This window comes from Trichosurus vulpecula, chromosome 3 (assembly GCF_011100635.1).
Source record: "Trichosurus vulpecula isolate mTriVul1 chromosome 3, mTriVul1.pri, whole genome shotgun sequence".
Taxonomy (NCBI): domain Eukaryota; kingdom Metazoa; phylum Chordata; class Mammalia; order Diprotodontia; family Phalangeridae; genus Trichosurus; species Trichosurus vulpecula.
In genome coordinates this window covers 224743511-224766118 of record NC_050575.1, presented here as the reverse complement: position 1 = coordinate 224766118, position 22608 = coordinate 224743511, and the positions used below count along the sequence as shown (strand labels likewise).

General features: G+C 41.0%; 2 protein-coding genes across 2 annotated transcripts in view; one reads left to right on the top strand and one right to left on the bottom strand.

The window, feature by feature from the left end:
- Window positions 1-5829, bottom strand: part of CENPN (centromere protein N) — a 48651-nt gene extending 42822 nt beyond the window's left edge. The window contains exons 1-3 of the mRNA XM_036748796.1: window positions 5744-5829; window positions 1299-1479; window positions 695-740 (exon numbers count right to left, since the gene is read on the bottom strand). Of these exons, the coding sequence (XP_036604691.1) occupies window positions 695-740; window positions 1299-1469 (217 nt within the window). The 5' untranslated portion in view covers window positions 1470-1479; window positions 5744-5829. The remainder of the gene's footprint in view (window positions 1-694; window positions 741-1298; window positions 1480-5743) is intronic.
- Window positions 5830-6127: 298 nt separating this feature from the next.
- CMC2 (C-X9-C motif containing 2) lies at window positions 6128-22144 on the top strand. The gene is made up of 4 exons (XM_036748795.1): window positions 6128-6461; window positions 19926-20047; window positions 20881-20952; window positions 21480-22144. The coding sequence occupies exons 2-4, from the start codon at window positions 19967-19969 to the stop codon at window positions 21564-21566; spliced, it is 240 nt and encodes a 79-aa protein (XP_036604690.1). The 5' UTR covers window positions 6128-6461; window positions 19926-19966; the 3' UTR covers window positions 21567-22144.
- The last annotated feature ends 464 nt before the right edge of the window (window positions 22145-22608 follow it).

Sequence of the window (22608 nt, the reverse complement as noted above, 5' to 3'; positions counted from 1 at the left end):
TTGCCTACTAAAATAAAAGTAATAAAAGGAAGCATTTATATAATACTTTAAAGCGTTTTACATATGTTACCCAATTTGGTCTTCATAACAATCCTGTAAAGCAGATGCTGTTACCATCCCCATTTTACAGATGAGGAAGCTGAGGTCAAGAGAGATTAAGTGCCTTGCCCAAGGTCTCTCGAAAACAAGTGTCTGAGGTAGGATTTCCTGACTTTATCCACTGTACCACCTAAGTCCCCTCTAAGCACTGACTGAAAATCACGAAGGAGGAAATGTTAAGTGTGGTCAGTGCTAGAAAAATGGAGCTAAAGAAATTATAAGATCCATGATAATGACTGAGAACAAATTCCTGAAAAAAATACAACCCGCATAGTAGGTAATACCAACTACAGACAATTAGATGGCACAGAGGAGAGAATGCTGGACCTGGAATCAGGAAGACTCAAGTTCAAAGTCTTAACTGCTGTCTGCCTCAGTTTCCTCACCTGTAAAATGAGGGTAATAATAACACTTACCTTCCAGGGTGGTTGAGACAATAAAATGAGATATTTGTAAAGTACCTTGCAAATCTTAAAGTACTACATAAATGCTAGCAAAGAAAATACCTTTGAATTCCTGATTAAATACTAAGTCAAGAACTATCAAATGGATAAATTTAAAACACAATTAAGTTATAGAAATCCATGTAACTTACAAATTATGTCTAAAATTGCAGCTTCTTTCATACTTGCATGTTTCTTCTAAAAGACAAAGTAGAGAATTTGGAGAAAATAGTGTCAGATTGATTCTCTCATTCATAGCACACGAACTAGATCTCACTAAATCACTAGTATTTATTTTACTTTCCACGCAGTCTCTAAGCCTTTTTTCTTCATCAAGTACTCTCTTATCCCCAATATGCCTATATATTCAACCTCTCTCCCACCAAACTTCATGCCTCGTCACTGTTTTAACATTTTGAATAAACATGTTTACATCACTTGGTAAGTTAGCAGCATAACTAAATAGGTTAAGACTGATGTATTCACATGCCAAAAAAAAAAAGCCCTTACAATTTTCAAACCCCAAAGTGGCCAATAATTGTAATTTACATCCTTGTTATAGTAATAAAGTATTGTGAACATATGAATTTATATATGAAAATTTCATTGTGATACTCATAAATTGTTCTGTTCTTGGCTCTACTATTGTCTTTTAGTAACTCTAGGAAATTGTTTTTAAGTTATTTATTTGTTTTTGCACCATTTAATTTATCTCCCCTATGTCTTCACAGTGCTAATAATTTTAAATATTATCACCTTACAAAGCTCAACCACTTCCTGAGAGACACTTTCCTTGCATTGTCGAAGGTTTATGGTATTCAGCTGACTTTCTGGGAGAAAGTCCCATATTCTCAGGATTTTCACTATTTCAGCAACTGGGATTTTCAGGATAGTCCTCCTGATAAACTCAGCGACAATCTCATCCATCCCTCTGATACTTCAAAGGAAAAAAAGAGGAGATACTATTAGCAAAATATCTATAATAGGTTTAAAAGGATGACATCATAATTTGGAAATTTTTAACCCATAATTATTTTGCAATAATATTTAGAGTTCATCCCCAAACACCTACCTGTCACTCAAAGAATCTGTAGACATTCTATCACACTATTTTTTTTTTATTATTTTTGCTCAGGTGCATATGTGAAAATATGAAACTTGAATAAAACATATCCACTTTAATACTTTAAAAGATTTCATCAGTGGGCATACTTCTTCCAGCAATGCAGACTGGAAACACTCTAGGCCTTAATGGACAATCTTCATGAGTTACTGTGGCCAATAGAATCCATCATCTGGTGGCCAACTTTCCAATGACGAGGTTCCTAGAATAATGTTTGTTGACTTGAAAGGAATTAGCTAGGTTCTTTGTCTGATAACAAAAAAATCTTTTAATGGACTGGTGCTTGGTCTCCACGCCATGATTTATCTAGGTACTGATTGCTATAAAGTATAAAGATGTATCTAGATAGATCATTTGGGATCACTAATTTCTATTGATTCCTCACCTATTTTGATAAGGATAGTCTTCCAAACATGGCCATCCCCAGCACTGTATACTAGTCCGCATCCTAATCACCTGCCCCCGCCACAACCCTCATCCCTGGGCCTTCCCAAGGACTTTCTCCACCCACCACTCATCCTGGCCACTGACTAAGGGCTCTCTTTGTCCCAGGACCTTCTCCAGAAGCCATCCTCTGGATCACAAACCTTCCTCACCTCCCATGTCTTTAGCCTCACACTGTTTCCTCCTGTCTTCTGACCTGCATACCACTGAGCTGTATTTTCAACTTCTCTGCCTGCTAGGAGGTAGACTTTCTAGGATACAACATCCCCACCTGTCACAAGAAGGAACCTGGAGGACCTCTGGACTCAGTCCTCAATGGTTCGCATACTCCCATCCTTCCTCTCCCCCCAATCCCTTCATGTTCCTCATCCCAATCATTTAGAATCTCTGGCTGTCCATATACAAACCCTGTTCCCCATCCTTAGCTGCTCGCTCCCTCCCTCCCACCCTCCCAAATCTGCCCAACTACCTACTGCGTGCTCTCTGGAATGCCTGCTTCCTAATTAACAAAACTTGCTTTCATTTTAAACCTTTTCTTTTTTAACTCTTTCTGTCTTTGAGTATTCACTGAAGACCTGGGTCCCTTCTGCTGACGCTGAATCCCTAGCCACCTACTGGCTCCTTCCCTGCTGCCTACACACATACCCCATGTCTTTCCCATCTGTCTACATTAGGTGCTTCCGCTTCCCCTCTCGCTCAATTCTAAACTTTTTGCATTATAGCTTCCTATTTCTTCATTCAACTAAAACTACTTCAAAGTCACCAATGTCTCTGAATTGCTTGTTTCTAAGTCCTCATCCTTCTTGACCCCTCTGTAGCCTTTGACACCATTGCTCACCTTCTCCTCATTGATCCTTACTCTTTTCTAGGTTTTCAGGACACTGCTCTCTCCTGGTTCTCCTAACTCCTTGACCTTCCTTCCCAGACTCCTTTTTCGGCTTTGCTATCATCATCCATGCCCTAATCATGGGTGTCCTCTAAGGATCTGTCCTGTGTCTTCTTCTTTTCTCCTTCTATACCAAGGATTCTTAACCTTTTTTTCTGTAATGGACCCCTTTGGCAAACTGGCAAAACCTATGAACTTCTCAGAACAATGTTTTTTAAATGTATAAAACAAATTATATTAAAACAGTTGTCAAAATATTTTTTAAAAACACAAGTTCACAGGCCCCAGATTAAAAACCTTGTTGCTACCTGATGTACTAATTATTATTTATTATTCCTTAATTTAGTGATCTCATCAACTCCCATAGGTTCAGCTGTCCTATCTCCCTCCTCCTTCACACAGCCACAACCCTAAGATACAGAGGTATCTCTTGCCTGGACAATTCCAACAGCCTTCACAAGTCTCTCTGCCTCAGGCCTTTCCCAACTCCAACCCAAACTCCATTTAGCTGCCAAGGTTATTTTTCCAAGAGGTAGGCCTTACTATGTTACTTTGCCTATCCCCTTCAACAAGCTCCAGTGGCTCCCTATGTGAAATCCTCTATTTGGCAAAGCTCTTCACAACCTTGCCCTTTCTATAGTGCCTTTCCAGTATTGTCATTCTGTACTTTCCAGGCCTACCTGCAGGTCCTCACATGATATACTCATTTCTGTGATTTTGCACTGGCTGTCTCCCCCTTTCCTAAAATGTTATCTCCTCCTCCTCCTCCTCTGCCCCATTCTACCTGGCTTCCTTCAAGATGCAGCTCAAGTCCCACCTTCTGTAGATGCCATTCTGGTCCCTTCCAGCTGCTAATGCCTTCCCTTAGATTACTTTCCATCTACTTTATACATATTTTGTCTATATTCAAACACACTGTCTTCTCTATTAGGGTGTATATTCCTTGACTGATTTTTGCCTTTATTTGTATCCCTAGCATTTAACAAAGTGTTTGGCACATTTTTGCTGTTCAGTCATTTAAATGCTTGTTTCCTTTATTGTTCCCTACTATCCTTTATACTCTTTGAGGACAAGGGTTATATCTTATCTAAACTCTGCAATCCATCCTTCATACAACTGACAAAATAATGATCCAAAGAGCCTTTAGTAACTTCCTCTCTTCTTAGACAGGGATCTGAGACAAACAAGATCTAGCTCCAAAATGGCACATGACCTAAAGGAAGGTACTTCCTGCCTCATTTCACAATACTTGACTTCATGGACTTTCAGCTAAAATGATTCCAGAATTTGACCTAAGCTTCTCCAAAATTTTAGCATCCCCTGATATGCATTCCTTGCCTTTTCAGAATTATGGTCTTTATTTACTACTTCCTAATTCCCCTCAGGTTGAGTGCCTTCACCCCTTCTTCAAAAGGTACCTGTTGTCCGGCTGTCTCTTCTGCCCTTCCTATTTTATTTATACTGGCAGTTACACGATAGAGTAGATAACAGTGCTAGACTTAAGAGTCTGTAAGAACTAAATTCAAATCCTGCCTCAGATGCTTTAACTAGCTAGTTATGTGCAGATGGGAAAGGCTCTTAGCTTCTTTAACCACCTGTTTCCTCATCAGTAAATGTGGATAGTAACGGCACCTACCTCCTAGGGTTACAGAGAGGGACCAGGAAGGAACAAACATTTATTCAGTGCTACTACGGGTCAGGAACTGTGCTAAGCACTGGATAACTCTCTCATCTGATTCTCACAACAACCCTGGGAGGGGTCTATCATTATTCTCATTTTAAAGCAGAGGAAACTGGAGGTGACAGAGGTTAAGTAACTTGCAGGGTCACAGGGCTAGTGTCTGAGGATGAATTTGAACTCAGGTCTTCCTGACTCCAAGCCCAAAGCTCCATCTGCTGCACTACCTAGTTTGACTCAATTGATAAGAATGAAATACATGCAGAGCACTTTGCGAACTTTAAAGCGCTATATAAATGTCAGCGATTATTATTACGCTTCTTTGTGTTATATTCCCATCTTCACCTAAGTGTCCTTGGGTCAAGAGGGTGTCGTTTTCACTCTTACATTCCCACAGTTTAACACCGCGCCTTGCCCTATTTCTGAGGACAGCCAAAACAGTAAGTAGCAAGGGCCAAAGGGGAGCGAAGAATCAGCAGCACTTTGCAGTGGAAAGAGCTCTGCCTCTAAAATCAAAGGATCTAGCTTCAAATTCCGCTTCTACCACTGACAACCTGCGGGACCCAGGGCAAGTCACCAAACCCTCCTGGGCCTTAGCTACCTAATCTGTAACATGAGAAGGTTGGGCTAAATGCCATCGGATGTCCCTTCCAGCTCTACGTCTGTAATCCTATGACCCCAGAAACCTCAATTTCCCGGGGGGGGGGGCGGTGCGGGGGGGGAGAGCAGCCACCGCAATTTCACTTGGCCTCTCCAGACCCGGGTGGGGGTGGGGGGAAGCAAGGAGGAGGGGTAACGAATGGGGGGGGGAAGGGGAAGACTGCATTGTCTCGTTGTCATGACGATAGCAGAACAGCGAAATCTAAGCCTACCCAGCCTAGAAATCTCTGCCCCAGCCGCAGCCAGAACACGTCTGGAGGGACAGCAACATGAGAGGGAGGCAGAAGAACCTGGATACCTCGAACACCCCAAACTTCCCACGGGAGATCGACGTGCTTCTGCGCCCGCAACTGACGACCAACAGCAGACATTCCACGCAAAGCGTCCACTGCCAGCTCCCCACACCTTACCTAGGCTAGAGCAGCTCCCGCCTTCTGGGCCGACATCACCTTCGCGGATCGCGCCAGTTCAGGGTTCGTCCTACTTGCCTTCAAACTCCACCAATTGGAGCTTACGCCGTCGGCCAAGACCCGCCCCCACCGAGTGGCAACCTGGAGTTGGGAAGTACCATACATCCTGCGGTTGGGGGGGAGGTGTGGAAGAAACTACCGGAGTGCCGGTCCCTCGCTGCTTAGCCAGATGGCCCTTTTTAAATTTTAATGTAGGTAGCGCCCTTTTCTCCATAGACTCGTAGTTTTCCGACTTCATGAATATAGAGAAACGGGAGCTTTTGAACCCTGGGGAGCCGCACCACTTCCCCAGCACCTCTAGTAAAGCCGCCCGGGCGCAAAGCTAGACTTACGTGGGGGCGTCAGGCTCTTCCTGGAGGAGGACTCTCGGGCTGGAGTTTCGCGCTCGTGGACTAGAAGGTCTGGAATTGGCTGGCCCCTTTCTACGTCCCCTTACGAGCTCTTCCCCCCCCCCCCCCCCCCCCCCCCGGTCTCTCTCTTCTTCACTGTCTGACCTCGAGGATCTGAGGTCGCCTCCTGGGGTAGGTGTGCGGAAGCCTCAGGCGCGTCACCGCGGCCTCGTACCCAGAGCCAAGCGGCAACGGCTAAGAGAGAGCGGACTTTCGGAGTCTGGCGGTTGGGACTTCTTCCACGGGCGACCTTCAGGGCATCTCCTGAGGTGAGACTCGGCCCAGGACTTATCGACGGAATGGTTTCGGACCCCTGTCAGTATTCGATTTAGATTTGCCAGGGACTTTAGACGTTCTCCAGCCCACCCACCCAGCCCCACCCCCATTCCCGGCTTGCCGGTGGGGAAACTGAGGCCCAGATAAACTATTGGACTTGCCCAAGGTCACAGAGCTGAGGGGCGGAGCCTGTTAGGCTTCATTTGAACTAGGCTCTCTGAGACTGGCATAAGTAAGACGCGCCTGTGTTCTTTTGTTAGGGAAGGGGAGGGGAATAAACACTTACTAAGCGCTTACTGTGTTTGAAGCACTGCATAAATAACCTCGCCATAACCCTGGGATGTAGGTGCTGTTATTAATCCCATTTTACCGCTCAGGAAACTGAAGTAAGCTTTACTGAGTCTAGGTGACTCTTATTTTAAGTATTTGAGTTAACTAATCCTAAATTTATGTGAACAGGCTTTTTAAAAAACAAATCTTTATTGATATCTTTTTTTTTTCCATCCCTTAAATTTCCTTCTCCATCCCGTCCCTCTCACTGGGAGCCATCCCCCTTAGGACAAAGGATTCTTAATCTTTTTTTTATTTCCTTCCCCCACCCTATCCCACCCCTTTGGCTGTCCGTTGAAGCCTATGGAATCCTTCCCAGAATGCTGTTTTTAAATGCATAAGATAAAACGTAGCAGAAAACCGACTATACTGAAATACATTTATCTTTTTAAAAATAAGTTCAGGGACCTCAGGTTAACAAAAATTAAAAAATAAGAAATGTTCAGCAAAGGTAACCAACATGTTGAAAAAATGTGAATTATATGGCCCCCCATTTATGCCAAAAAAAAACCCCAAAACCTGGAATGGTTATCTTCTTTGAGGCCAAGTTTAGTATTATAATTTCACGGAATCCAACCAATTCCAACTGGTTTTTTTTGTTCTTTGCATTTACGTTTTGCAGGCTTTGTGTATTTTATTTAATTTCACATCAGTTCATTTCTTTCCATGGTTGTGTATTCATCAATTCTAGCTTTACAGTAAGTGGACTATTCTTCAGACCTCTGCTTAAAGCCCTTTATATAATAGGAATTTGCCTAGGGAGAAGCAGAGGACCGACAGGTGGGGACTGGATGGAGACACAGATAGGAGAGGACTGAGGATACTTTGGATGAGGACAGACACTCTCGGGGGTAATACTGAGCTGGGCAAAAGGTCTCAAACCTAGGTGGCCCTGACCCCTCTGGTGTTCTGCTTCCACCTGGACGGTTTTTGTTTTGTTTTGTGTTTTTGGTAAGGGGATTGGGAAAAGCTGGGAGCTGAGGGGTGAGTGGGGGGAGGGGGGAGCACAATACTGTACAGTAAAGGTAACACAGGTGTATTTTTGGAACGCGGATTTCTTTCAGAATTCTTTAAGTAAAGTTGAATTTGCTAATTCAAATTTAGGTAAAGTGATAAATGTCTCTATATAGCACATTGTATCTTTATAGCACAGTAATACTCCCATTATATTTATTACTACAGTTTGTTTCACCACATCCCAATCAATGGATGTCTTCTTTGTTTCTAGTTATTCACGTTCACAAAAAAATGCTACTATAAATATCTTGGTGTATGTGGGGGTCTTTCTTATCCTTGACTTTTGGGGGCTATTAGACATTTAACTGGTTCTTCAGTTCAAACAGTTAAGAAGTCCTATGTGCAAAATACTGTTCTACACTAGGGGTGTTGGGTTAAGTTTAAAGTTTGGGTTCAGGTTTACAAAGTTTAGTTAAACTTTGTGCCTTCTATCATAGAGTTCACAGTCTAGTAGAGGAGATAAAACAACTACAGAGAATTGTAAGAGACGCACAAGAGCACCTGTTGATAGTGGAAAATTATTGGTTATAAAGTCCAGGAAGATTTCCTAAGGGATTTAGCATTTGAATTGGGTTGCAAAGAATTGGTGGGAATTCTATAACAAGAGACAAAAATGAGAATGATGTGCATTTCAGGCTTAAAGCACAGCGTTTGTGAACGCATGGAGCTTGGAAATGGGATGTTGGGTTCGGGGAACAGCTACTAGTTGTCCATTTTGTTGGGAGGTAGAATACGTGTGAAAAAGGAGTAAGGTGGCATAAAGCTGAAATGAAGCTAATTTAGTATCATAGGATCATAGATCTGTAGCTAAAGCTGGAAGATACATGTAATTGAGGGTCTCAAATGCCAGTCTGAAGTTTGTATCTTATATTTGAGGCAATTGCGTTTTTTTTGAGCAGGGAAGTAAATATGATCAGAGTTGTACTTTGAGATTATTTTAGCAGCTGTATGGAGGATAGAGGCTAATCAAGTTAATTTCTGAGAGAAAGAAGGTGAGGATCTGAACTAGCATGATGGTGATGTAAATGAATAGAAGGGGGAAAGATGTGAGAAATACTATATAGTGCAGCGGTTCTTCTTAACCTTTTCTGTGTCATGGACTCCTCAGAATGATGTTTTTAAATGTATCAAATAAAATACATAGGATTACAAAGGAAACCAATTACATTGAAATGATTATTAATTTTTTAAAAAATTATTGACCCCAGGTTAAGAACCCCTACCATAAAGGAAGAATTTACATGATTTGGTAGCTGATTGGTTAGAAGGTGAAGGAGAGGGCAGTAAAGGAAAGCTATGTATGGAATAGACTTATAAGCCATTATATTAGGAAGGCAGAATTTATGATTTCAAAGAGAATCTCATATGTGCCTAAAAGGTCCGGAACCGCAGGATATAAGGAATTCTCTAGGCAGAAGGCAGGAGAACTAAAGCATGTATTTACACTCCACAGTAACAAGCCCACAAACCAGCGTCCCCATTTTGATATTTTCATCAAAAGCTTCCAGGCCCAATAAGTCCGCCTCACAAGGGTAACCAGGAGGCCACAGAGAAGTGAGATAGTATAAGGCAAAATTGTATACATGCTTCCCCTCTACGGTAAGAAGATTACCCACTGGCCTCCAGTCAGCTCTGCTACCGGCAGCTCAGCTTCGGCTGTAGGCGTCTCTGGCTCCAACCGGAAAAGGAAAAAGGAGATCTTCAAGCTGTCCTCTCCCCTCTTACAGAGTTTTTGACATCATCAAGCGCCGCCTGAACGACCAGGGCCGATTGGTTCTTGACTTGGCCCCTCCCCCTAGCGTAGACCAGGTTAACACACCTCCCCTCAGCCAGCCCCATGACCCATCACACAGGAAGTTCTCTGATTCCTGGCATGGTCGCTGGGCTTCCTGTCCCGGAAGAGCAAGCCCCAGTGTCCAGGGAAGCTCAATGAGGTAAGCTGAGTCATTCAAAGAAAACAAAGTCCATTCTGGTTACACTCCACCCCTCACAATGTTCTAGGATGCACAATCCAATCATAATTTAAATTAAATTATATATCCTAGAACATTGTGATCCAATTATGCAGGAAACTAAAACATATCATTCACAATAAAGCAAAACATATCATTCAGTGACATTCCCAAATATTGGTTTACGATTCAAATGTGATCCACCCCTAGATCCCAGCCAGATAATCTCTTCAATCAGTCATCCCAAAATAATTATTAATAATTCAGATGTCCACCCCTAGATCTTTGTATCCATTACATAGGATCAATAATATCAGAACAATGAAACAATATGGCAAGGATAACACAAAATAAGTACACAGAACACTATCATCATTCCCCCCCCCCAAACAATTGGGGCTCAAAATCTTGGGGTAAGGGGTGAAGGTCTCATTTTCCATTTCTTGCTGAAATTGGATGTAGAGGTGTCCCTACCCCAAAGAATCCCATTCCAGAGTTCAGTTCTTTAGCGAGCTGGCAGGAATTCCAAGAATGCTACGTGCTTAGGCAGTCACTGGAAACTAAAGGGTGCTTAAGCCTGCAGGAGACAGAACTAGCGACAAGGTTAACTAAAACAGAGAACCAAAAGAGTAGGCAAGTATGGGCTATTATCCTTCAAATAAAATCATCTCCAGTTTAGTTGAAATTTCAGTTATGCAGAGATCCAATATCAGAGCCAAACTCAGATGGGAAATGTTTCTTTTTAAATGGAACACAATGAGGAAACTAAGCCAAAAGGATCCCACCCTAGATGGAGACTAGGATTGTCCTCCCAGCCTTTCCCCAGATGTACAAGGGAAACCAGGAGGATCCCATCCTAGATAGACTAGGATTGTCCTCCCAGCCTTTCCCCAGATGTACAAGGGAAACCAGGAGGATCCCATCCTAGATAGACTAGGATTGTCCTCCCAGCCTTTCCCCAGATGTACAAGGGAAACCAGGAGGATCCCATCCTAGATAGACTAGGATTGTCCTCCCAGACTTTCCCCAGATGTACAAGCTTTCATCCGTTAATCACACAAAGTCACCTTCCCTCTGAGTGGCTTGTGGCAATTACCAGCATCAGCCATACCTGTGGGGTCCGTGAATCTAATATTATAGCCCTATTCATGGTAAAATATATGGCTCAGGGGTACGATTTGGTAATTATCTTCCCCTGAATAGACAACTGTTACAGTGTTGTTCTTCCCATGGGCTATGACTTCTGCAGCCTTTGGAATATCATCTAGCTTCCGTTTTACCCATACCTTAGCTCCCAACTTTATTCTATCAATGGAGCAAGCCCCTTTTGCCCCTCTAGTAGTTATTTTGGGAGGAGGGTCAGTTTTCACAAAGGGTATTTTTTCACAGGGGATAATAATCACTTGAACCATCCTATCATTCCTACCAAATTGTACAGGTTTTTCACCCAAATTCTGGAGTGTCACAACAATTTCTTTTTGATAATTTGAATCTATCACTCCAGCCAATACATGTACTCCTTGAGCTGCTAATCCTGGTTTAGGTAATATCCGTCCAAAATGATTCTTGGGGATTCTCATACATACTCCAGTAGGGGTTTTTCTTATCTCTTTCCTATTCAACCTAAAATTCTCTATACAATGTAAATCATATCCTGCCGAACCAGGTGTTCCTGGACATGGTAGGGGGACATCTTCCCTCGCAGTCCAAAATTCAATATTTTGGATCTCACGTGTTTGCTGTTCTCTAATCTGCAAATTTGGGGTCATCATTCTGGCTAGAGGTGTACTCCCCCCTAAGGGCCTATTATTCAAATTACGTAAGGCAATAGACAAATTATCCTTCCAATGTCGATATGAATTATTAGAGCTTAATTTTCTCAGCTGTTCTTTCAACAATCCAGTCATTCTTTCAGTCAGCCCAGATGCTTGTGGGTAATATGGAATATGATATATCCATTCTATATTATTCAACACACAATATCTTTTCACTTCTTTGCCCTTGAAATGTGACCCATTGTCACTTTGAATCTGCATTGGGGTTCCATAGTATAAACTTACACTATCTAGGGTTTTACAGATGTTTTTCTGAGTTGCGTCCTTATAAGGACAAGCCACTAGTACACCTGAATGGGTGTCAACACACATACATACACATTTACATCCTTTATCCTGGGGTAGTGGGCCAATATAATCTATCTGCCAAATTTGGGCTGGAACTTTTCCCCTCGCTATTTCTCCAGTTACTATCCTAGGAAGAGTTCGTTCTTTTTCTAATTGACATATACAACACCCCTCTGTTATTTGTTTTAACAACGCATGAGAGATACTGATACCCCGATCCTGTGCCCATCGGTGGGTGGCCTGGACCCCTAAATGGCCGGCGGTCTGGTGGACCCATCTTGCTAAGGCTGAGTCATCAGTTGGAGTTGGAGTAGGGACAATACATTCAGTGGCAATCTTTGCGTGTGCATTGTACTCACGCTCTGGTGTGGTCAGGATTGCGTGAGCATCAACATGAAAAACTGACAAATCCGTAACCAAAGACATGTCCCATATATTTTCCCATAACTCTTTACCCCAAACTTGTTTGCCATGAATCTCCCAATTCTGATTCCTCCATATAGGCATCCAAGTAGCTAATCCATTAGCTACCACCCATGAATCAGTAAATATATGACACTGTCCTTCCTTCTCCATTCTGATGGCCTGATGTACTGCCATCAGTTCAGCATATTGGCTACTTCCCCCTATCCCAGAACTTTCCAGAGTTCGCCTAGTACAGGGGTTATAGGCTACTGCTTTCCAATGTCTCTTCTGTCCTAAATATTTTGCTGTCCCGTCAGTAAACCAAGCGTGTTTCTTCTGTTCTACATTTAGTCCATCATACCCATTATTCCATTTCACTAAGGATGGCACCATCTGTTGCTTAGATTCAAGGGGTTTTTCATTTCTCTCAGTGCCAATGTTCGCCACCGATTCATGTAAAGCAGAAACTCCACTTTTGTCTGCTCTGGACCTATTCTGAATATACCACTTCCATTTGATTATGCTTGCCTCTTGTGCATGTCCAATTCTGTGAGAAACTGGGGTACTCATTACCCAAGTCATAATTGGAATTCCAGGCCTTAATATCATTTCATGACCCAGGGTTAGTTGCTCAGTTTCTACTAAAGCCTAATATGCAGCTAACAGCTGCTTCTCAAAAGGTGTATACTGCACTCCAGATGAGGGCAGTTTCCTTGACCAAAAGCCTAAAGGTACACTTCGGCTCTGTTGTTTTTGCCACAGACTCCAATTTGCATAGTCATCTTGTACAGTCACTTGTAACTCCACTGGCCCATTTTGCATAGGCCATAAGTCCAGAGCTAATTCTATAGCAGCCTTTGCTTCCTCAAAAGCTCTACTTTGTTCAAGGCCCCAATCGAATTCATATTTCTTTCTGGTGACTTTATACAAGGGTTTTAAAATTTGTCCCAAATGTGGGATGTGGTGTCTCCAGTAACCAGATAGCCCTATGAACTTTTGGGCCTCTTTCTTATTAGTAGGGGTGGGAAAATCCTGAATTTTTTGTCGAGCTTGTGGGGGAATTTCTCGCAGTCCTCTATTCCACTGTATCCCCAAGAATTTTACTGTTTGAGCTGGCCCTTGAACCTTTGCGGGGTTGATTTCCCATCCTTTGCTTTTCATATGGTCAATTAATAATGCTAAACTCTCCTCCACTTCTTTTATATTCTTTCCCTGTATCATGATGTCATCTATGTAATGTGTAAGCTGTACACCAGGTAGCTTTAATTCATCCAAATGCTCAGCTACAATCCTGTGGCAAATAGTTAGGCTATGAATATATCCTTGTGGCAGGCGTGTAAATGTATACTGTCGGCCTTGCCAAGTAAAAGCAAACTGGTTCCATTGCTTGGGGTCTATTGGGATCATAAAGAAGGCATTGGCCAAATCAATAACTGCGTACCAAGTCCCTTCATGTTTTTGTATTCTCTCTATTAAAGTAACCGTGTCTGGAACAGCAGCATACAAGGGAGGAGTCACTTTGTTCAGCTCTCTATAATCTACTGTCATCCTCCATGTTCCATCTGACTTTCGGACTGGCCAGACAGGGTTGTTCCATTGAGTAGTTGTAGGGACTAACACTCCTGCTTCAACACATTCTCTTATAGTGTTGGCAGTTTCATCTTGCCCACCTGGCACACGATATTGCCTCAAAGTAATTACTTCAGAAGGTTCGGGCAAAGTGATTGGATCCATCTTGATTTTCCCCACTAAGACTGCATTAATGCCTATTTTCCTCACAGCAAATTGGTATTTCCCTTCAGGTAAATTTAAGGTCATACCCTTCAAAATGTCTATTCCAATGATGTATTCAGGAATAGGCACAATAACCACACTATATTCTTTCTTGGACAACTGTCCAATTTTCATCATCAATTTAACTTGTCTGGCTGATATTTCAGTCCCTCCTAGTCCTGTGATGGTAGGAGTTCCATGGCTGAATTTGTCTGGATTCCCATAGATAAGGGTGGCCTTGGCCCCAGGGTCTATTAATGCCCTAGTTACTGTACTTGACCCATTTTTCCAATATATGGTCAAGTTAATGTGAGGTCTGCAATCCAGCTTACGTATTTCCTTAATTTGGACTGGGGCTTGGCCTGTTTCCTAGTATTCCCTAGCATGTGATTCACTTCGGTATGAAGGTTCAACGTCTGTAGCATTTGCAGGAGCAGTTCTTATTTCCCTATCTCTCCTGTTATTGAGTCCTTTATCTCGGTACATCCTGTACAATTCATTGGTTGGAATGCCATCTATCATTTCAAAACCTACCCCTGCTCTCAATAGAGCAGTGAACATTTCTTTTCTTGTCACTCCATTTTGGCGCCAAGTTTGCTGGCTATTCACCCTTCTCTCTCGAGGAGATCTATCCCTTCCCCAGTCTCCTAAGTCATGTAACTGTAAAATCTTATTTATCTCCTCTGTAAGATGGGTCCCTACTTCCCCAAGTAACAGATTCAAAATTAGTTGTTTATAAGCAGGGGGAGCTGTCCTAATTATTAAATTCCTATGAGGGATTCCTATGGGATCATTGTAATATTTGTCTGCAGTTCCTGTCATGATAGCAGTCTTCATTACCTCCTCCTTTAGTCTTGTGATACAATCTTTAAGTGAATACCAGGGTCTGTGCTTGGTGGGCCACATAGAATCATTAGTATATCTCTTATTGCATCCCACAGCAGCTAATGCCAGCAGAGTAGTCCTGCTAGCATCATCTCCTCGCTGATGATGTTCCCTAAAAGCTTGCTGAACTAGAGGATCGTGGCTGATACCTACGAATCTCATACAGTCCCTCTTATCTACTAATATTCCACCAGCCCCTTGATCACTGAGTCTTACCATCCAAGATATTAATGGTTCTCCTACTCTTTGGCTGAATCTACTCAAAATATCTGTGACTTCTTGTGGTGAGAAATCTTCCTGAAATTCCCTCGTAACTAAATTGCCACCTCGGGTTTCTGTCCTCCTCCTCTCTACGGGACGAACGCTTGTCTGAGTATTTAACCATCTCCCATTCTCTGTGGGAGGGATGTCCTGAACCCTAGTAGTGTTTTCTGTCTCAGCCCCTAACATTGGCTCATTTTCCCCCCACTCGCTTCCCCTGCCACCATGGCAAGGACAAAGCAGGCAGTCAGGCTTGGTCTGGGCTGAGTTGGGATGCACTCTTGGCTTATTTGGCCTCCTGTTGCTCCTAGCCACATTAATAGAAAAGTTCTCATCTCAGTCAGTGGGTTCTTGAGCAGCAATTTGTTCTCCTGCTATCTGAGATTCCCCTTCTTGCTGTGGGGTAGGAGTGCCCCCATCTCTTTCACTTAATCTCAATCTTTCATATACTAGCTGGTAGGCTGATAACACTATCCAGCTTTGCCTAGCTAGTGATGCCCCTGACTGAATTCCAACCTCTTGTAAACACCTTTCCAAATCCTTAGGATCTCCTCTCTGTAGCCTTGGTTCCCAGTTTTCACAGGGTCTGGCTTTTTTAGCCAGTTCCTTTGCTAAGGAGGAATAAAATGGATCCTCCCACCCTGGGATATTCATCTCTTCCTCTGAAGTTCTTCTGCTTCTGAATAGAGATCTTATATCTAGCGATCCCATCCACCTCATCGCCAAATATATTAGGAAGGCAGAATTTACGATTTCAAAGAGAATCTCATATGTGCCTAAAAGGTCCGGAACCGCAGGATATAAGGAAATTCTCTAGGCAGAAGGCAGGAGAACTAAAGCATGTATTTACACTCCACAGTAACAAGCCCACAAACCAGCGTCCCCATTTTGATATTTTCATCAAAAGCTTCCAGGCCCAATAAGTCCGCCTCACAAGGGTAACCAGGAGGCCACAGAGAAGTGAGATAGTATAAGGCAAAATCGTATACATACTTCCCCTCTACGGTAAGAAGATTACCCACTGGCCTCCAGTCAGCTCTGCTACCGGCAGCTCAGCTTCGGCTGTAGGCGTCTTTGGCTCCAACCGGAAAAGGAAAAAGGAGATCTTCAAGCTGTCCTCTCCCCTCTTACAGAGTTTTTGACATCATCAAGCGCCGCCTGAACGACCAGGGCCGATTGGTTCTTGACTTGGCCCCTCCCCCTAGCGTAGACCAGGTTAACACACCTCCCCTCAGCCAGCCCCATGACCCATCACACAGGAAGTTCTCTGATTCCTGGCATGGTCGCTGGGCTTCCTGTCCCGGAAGAGCAAGCCCCAGTGTCCAGGGAAGCTCAATGAGGTAAGCTGAGTCATTCAAAGAAAACAAAGTCCATTCTGGTTACAGCCATGAAAATGATGTGCCCCTCAACAGAAGTATGAAAGTCAGGTTGAGGGGTAGATGTAGGGAGAAAGAGAAGTTCTATTATATTTTTTAAAATTTTAGTATTTCTTCCAATTAAGAAGCATTTTATTTTCTCTTTCTCCTGCTTATCCATTCTCTTGAACCATAAAAAAGAAAACCTTTTTAACATATGCATATTCAAGCAAAATAAATTTCTCACAGTGACCATGTTTAAAAAAGGTATGCTTCATTCTTCAGTTTTAAGAATCACCTCATGGCGCAGTGAGTAGAGGACCTGTCCTGGAGTCAGGAGGACCTGAGTTAAATCCAGCCTCAGACACTTGACACACTTACTAGCAGCATGACCTTGGGCAAGTCACTTAACCCCAATTGCCCTGCCTCCCTCCCTCAAAAAAACCAAAAAAAAAAAAAAAGGTAAAAAATAAAGAATCACCTCTCTATCAGGAGGTGGGTAGCATGGTTCATTTTTTTTTTTTTGGCCTTCTGCAATCAGAGTTTGTCATTGCATTAATCAGAGTTCTGAAATCTTTCAGAGTTGTTTTTCTTTCTAAGGTTCTCACTGAATAAGTTGTTCTTTTAGTTTATGTTTACTCTGTATCAATTCATAGAAATAATCCTAGATTCCTCTAAAGCCTGTCATTTCTCAGATGTAGTAAGTTCCATTTTGTGAGATGTTGATGGGACATGCCATATACAGATGTCTACCAGGCAGTTGGTGATTTGGAACCGAAGTTTCAAAAAGATATAAGGAGTTGGTATGTAGATTAGGAAGTCATCTGCCTTGTTATTATGAAAGCTGATGAAATTTTAAATAGAGAGAAGAGGGTGTAGGACAGAGCCTTCCAGGATACCCATGATTAGGAGGTAGGAAAAAATGGATGAATCAGGAGAAAAGGGTGTTATGGAAATCAAGGGAGAAAGGTGCCAGGAGGGAAGGAATGTAGTTACTCTTTCTAGGAATTTAGTTGTTAAAGCGAGGAGAGTTTGTAATTTCATAGTTTGAGAACATGGCAGTATAAAGTGAAGGTTTCTTAAGGATGGGAGAGACATATTCCTATGTTTAAGGGTTTGCAAAGTGCTTTGCATGTATTACCTCATTTGGTCCTTGCAACAGTACTGAAAAGTAGATGTGTGTGTGTATTTTCACAAACGCTGATACTGGAGCTCAGAGGGGTTGTGACACACCCAAATTCACATAGAGAGTGAGACCATATTCAAACCCAAGTCTCCCTGAGTCGGCTCACTGTGCTTTCCACTGTATCATGCTGCCAGGAAGGAACTGGTAGATAAGAAGAGATTGGAGATGAGAAAGAATCAGAGAATGAATAGGGCATGTTGCCAAAAGTAGTGGGAGGGAAGAGCATAGAATGAGATGGGTCATTGTGCATGTAATTCTACCACAAGGCTTTCCCAATTCTTCTCTGTCCCTCTCTTCCTTGAAATTAATTTTGCATTGATTGCTCTGTTTACTCGTGTACTTGCATACCTATTGTATGCTCCCCATTCCCTATCCCTGGTAGAACATAAGCTTCTCAAGTCCAGAGACTGTTTTTAAGGATCTGTCCCCAGTTTCTAGCATAGTGCTTTGCACATGGTAGGCACTTAATAAAACTTGTCAGATTGAATTCTTATAACTATATGCAAGTCATTGTGCTAAGCACTTGAAATACACAGTTACAATACTGCTCTTGCCTTCAGGGACCTTGTAGTTTAATTTTACCCGTGTTGTAGCAGAACTGTTATAAGTAATAGTAGGAGTCTTAATTCTGGATAGACACTAGAAAGGCTAGAAAAGGGTAACTATTTTTGAGAAATAGGTACTACCAAATTGGTCTATCTGGAATTGTTCTCCCAAAGGTCAGCTTCACTAAGCTATTTCTTGGTTTTCATAGCTTTCTTCTTTTTCTCTTTTCTGAATACATAGATACACTAAGGTTCTTTGTTGCTGTGGTTCTTGTGGAAGTAGCATGGGTGTTCTCATAGATGACTGTGTGGTTTCCAAGTCAGGTACAGTCTGTGACCTTATTTTCACAACTGCTTGAGGGCCAAATCCAGCCCACCATGGTGAGCTAAGAATGGTTTTTAACGATTTTAAATGCAATAAATCTTTATTTTAAAATGCAAAAATCTTAGCTTTACTGTTGTACAAAAACAGATGGCAGGCCATAATTTGCCCCCTGCTTTAAAGACTCCATGATTATTAAAGGAAATCACTATCCTCATTTTACAAATGAGGAACTGAGGCTGCGGGAGGTTAAATGATTTACCTAGGATCACATAGCTAGTAAATGTCCTCAAATTCAGGTCTTGAGTCTTGTTCTCTATCCATTGTGGTTCTTTAGCTGCCTAGGTTTCCTAACTTCTTGTATCCCAAACTCGTCGCCTGAGCATTAACGCACAAATACCGTTTATTTCTTGTCATTGCCCCAGTATTTATGACTTGCAGTGTCTTCATTTCTGTTTCTTTATTTGTATGTATTTAGCACCATTTCTGTGGCTCACATTTTTACATGTTATATGTACATTGTTTCTATATATATATTTTACATATATATGTACATTGATTGCTTCTGTTTTATAATTATTTTAAAGAAAACTGACTTAATTAAATGATTGAAACATTTATTTGAAATATTCATATTTCCATAAAGGTTTTCTATCCCAATTCAACAGTAAAGAAATGAAATCATAATTCTATATTTCATTTTCATTGTTATTTCTAAATCAACAGTAGCATTACCTTAGTAATAATAATTTGGCATCTGTTGATATGGCGATGTTTCTCATCAATCAAATGGCATCCTCAAAACTTCCAGAAAATCATTGGGATACAGGGAAGAGCTCTTGTTTCTTATTACAAAGATTTATCCACAGCTTCCTAGGGGAATGATATGTGTTGGGATAAGAAGGTGGATGTGGGCCTCTTTAGTTATTATTAACTGAAGTAGATTATTAAGTAAATCAAATTTCTTGAAAGAAATTCTTTTCTTGTAGTCCTGAAAGTACCATTTAAGTGTTTTGCCTTAAAATTTTGTCCTTAAATTCTATGAAATCACATTTGATAAGCAGAAGGAATAGTTGTATGTACAGAGCCTGTTCTAAGGGACTCAGAACTAAGCTAAATGAATAAAAGATGTTAAGAAAAGAATGAAAATTTTTCTGATTCAGATGACTGCTTGGCAATTACAGAATTTAAATATTTCTATTTTGATATGGTTAACATATGCTGCTAACTGGAAACAGTGCCAAGAAGCAAGTGTATTAACATTTGCAATATATACATATTCAAGATTTTGCTCTGTTAACAGGTGGGAAATTCTATGTGTTGGTACACTGTCCTTAATCTGAGATGCATCCAGACTTATCCCCACACCTGCACACTGAGGAATGTAACATTTTAATTAACTTATTAAAAGAATGCCACAAAAAGGTAAGGATTCAAAAACTGTAATTTCTTTGAAAAGGAAATTAGTCTTGGGTATTATTACTTAATTATTTTATTAGATGTTCCTACTAACTGCAGTAGTCATAGCTATCTGTACTAATGGGGAATATAATATAGTGTGGACAATCCCAAATGATTTATAAAACATTTGTCTTTGGAATTCACAATTCAAACAAAAATAATGAATTTAGTATTTTCTCTTTATGTTTTTATATCACAAAGTATTATTTTGATAGTCATTGAAAGTTATCCCAAGGAAGTATTTTTAGAAATATCTTTGGTCCAGTTTGACCCAAATGATTGTGTTAAGGAATGTTAAGGAGTCCCCTGAACTTGTCTTTTTGAGTTAACGTATTTTCCAGAAACACCAGACCCAGAGCAGGTAAGAGGCCCCTGAATGTGTTGAGGATGAAGCTCTACCTGAGCTGGAACTTGTCTCTTTAGATAAGATTTTAATAAGTTAATGAAAGTAATCTTAACAAGTGAGAGTTAATACACCTCCCCCAAAAAAGAATCTTCTGTGTTTTTGGTCAGATGGGCCCAGATAGATCTATTTAAGAATTTAGACATTTTAATTAACTATCATCAAATTAATCAGAGGCAATGTTGATGTCATAGATAGAGAGCTTACTGCAGAGTCAGGAAAACCTTGATAGAAGTTTCCTTATCAGGATTTCCTTATTCCAATGAATTCACACATCGTTTTTTTCTTTTAAATGGAGTTGACACATGAATGGAAAGTTATTTAAATATACTTTAGTACAGTAGAGACCATTCCATTTTATTGAATAAAATATCTTGTGTTTTTTGCCATATAGCACAATGTCCTGAAATTTTTTGGTCACTGTAATGATCTTGATCGGGAAATGCGGAAATGTTTGAAAAAGGAGGTAAGGCCACCTTAGTGGATTGTAAGGTGGAAAAGAAGCTACCAAAAGAACTTCCTTTTCCCCCAGGAAGACTGCATGACTAAGGGCCCCTCACTTCTGACCTAGGCCAGAAGGTGTATGACCTTTTGTATTGCATATAAGGTATATGTATGTTTCAGATGGCTATCTCATTCTCAGTAAAGGATAGAGTGACTTAAAAATCTTTAAGATAAAAAATGCATCAATAACAGATAAAAATGCTGATCTGAAATAGGGATAAAAGTAACCACCATCCCTTGGAATGAGTATAAAGGTTGGTAAAAGGGCTAGAGACTCTTAGGAGTCCATGAAAGGAATTGGGGAAGACCCAAATGGAACAGATAGATGATAGTCATCTTCAAGGAATGGAACGTTTTCCTGTATATCCCCAAAAGACATGTGTAGGAGCAATGGGAATAAATAAGAAAGAGACATTTAAGCTTAGTGTAAAGAGGAGCTTTCTAACAATGAATGACTATTCAAGGTTCTCCTCACTGTTTGTCTTCCAGTATGGAGAAAGGAGGGCCAAGAGCAGGGAATTTGGAGAAGCTAAGCGACAGAAATTTTCTAATATTTCAGAAGAGTCGGAGAACTGAATTTTGTTTTGACTGGACGTCTTGGCTGATGAATGAACATCTGGACATTTAGCTAGTAACTGGAAGAATGTCACCGTGTTTGAACTCAATAGTTCTTAAACAATTTCACCCTTTTATGAGCTGCAGAGAAATTTGGAAACTGATAGTATAAGACTTTTCAAGACTGAACCTTCCTTGCTATCAACAAAACATCAGCATTTGAATAACAACTATTTGTTTACTGCCTCCTTATAAGAAAGTCATTATTTTCCTTATGCTTACTAACCTGGAGGAGTTGGGAGGGGTGAAGGTAGGATGTTGCTATCAGCCTTCCCTTCATAGCAACATAAAAATATTAATTCTTCACTTCAGTACCTGAAAGTCAGCATTCAATTCACAAGACATCAGCCATCTTCCACACCTCAGTAAACAGTCTTCATGAGTTGTTGTGGCTGAAAAAAATACTTTTTAAAAAGGTAGTGGAATAAGTTGAAGCATGGAGAGTCCTGGGAATCTTTAGCCCAAGATAAAATTGTTCTGTCTTCTCATCTATACATGGACAGCGGTTTCCCTCAATGATTAAAAATTTGTAATACAAATTGTGATGTCATACCTTTCTTTGGTTTTCAAGATACTTTTTTGACAAGTTGAAGTTTTGTCTAATTTTATAGAGAGAACACAAGTAAGATGTGAAAATATTTTAAGAAGTTGAAGCATTAGGTGAATTTATTATCAACAAGCATTCATTACTCCCAGTGCCAATGCATTCATTATATATGTATACACATACACATACTATATATTTATATATATATATACATATAATAGCTATATGCAAATGGGAGGGTATATATAGTATATAAATTTGCAGATACAGATGTGTGTGTGTGCGTTACATAATATAGTGCCATACTTGGATTTGAACATGATTCTAGAATTAGCCTTGACCTTGCAATTGATCAGTTCATGTATTGGCTGTCTTCTGCCCTTGACCTCCTCGGCCTCTTGTCTTTCCCATTGTTCACAACAATCTTCTTCCCTGGATAAATTCCACTCATAAGCC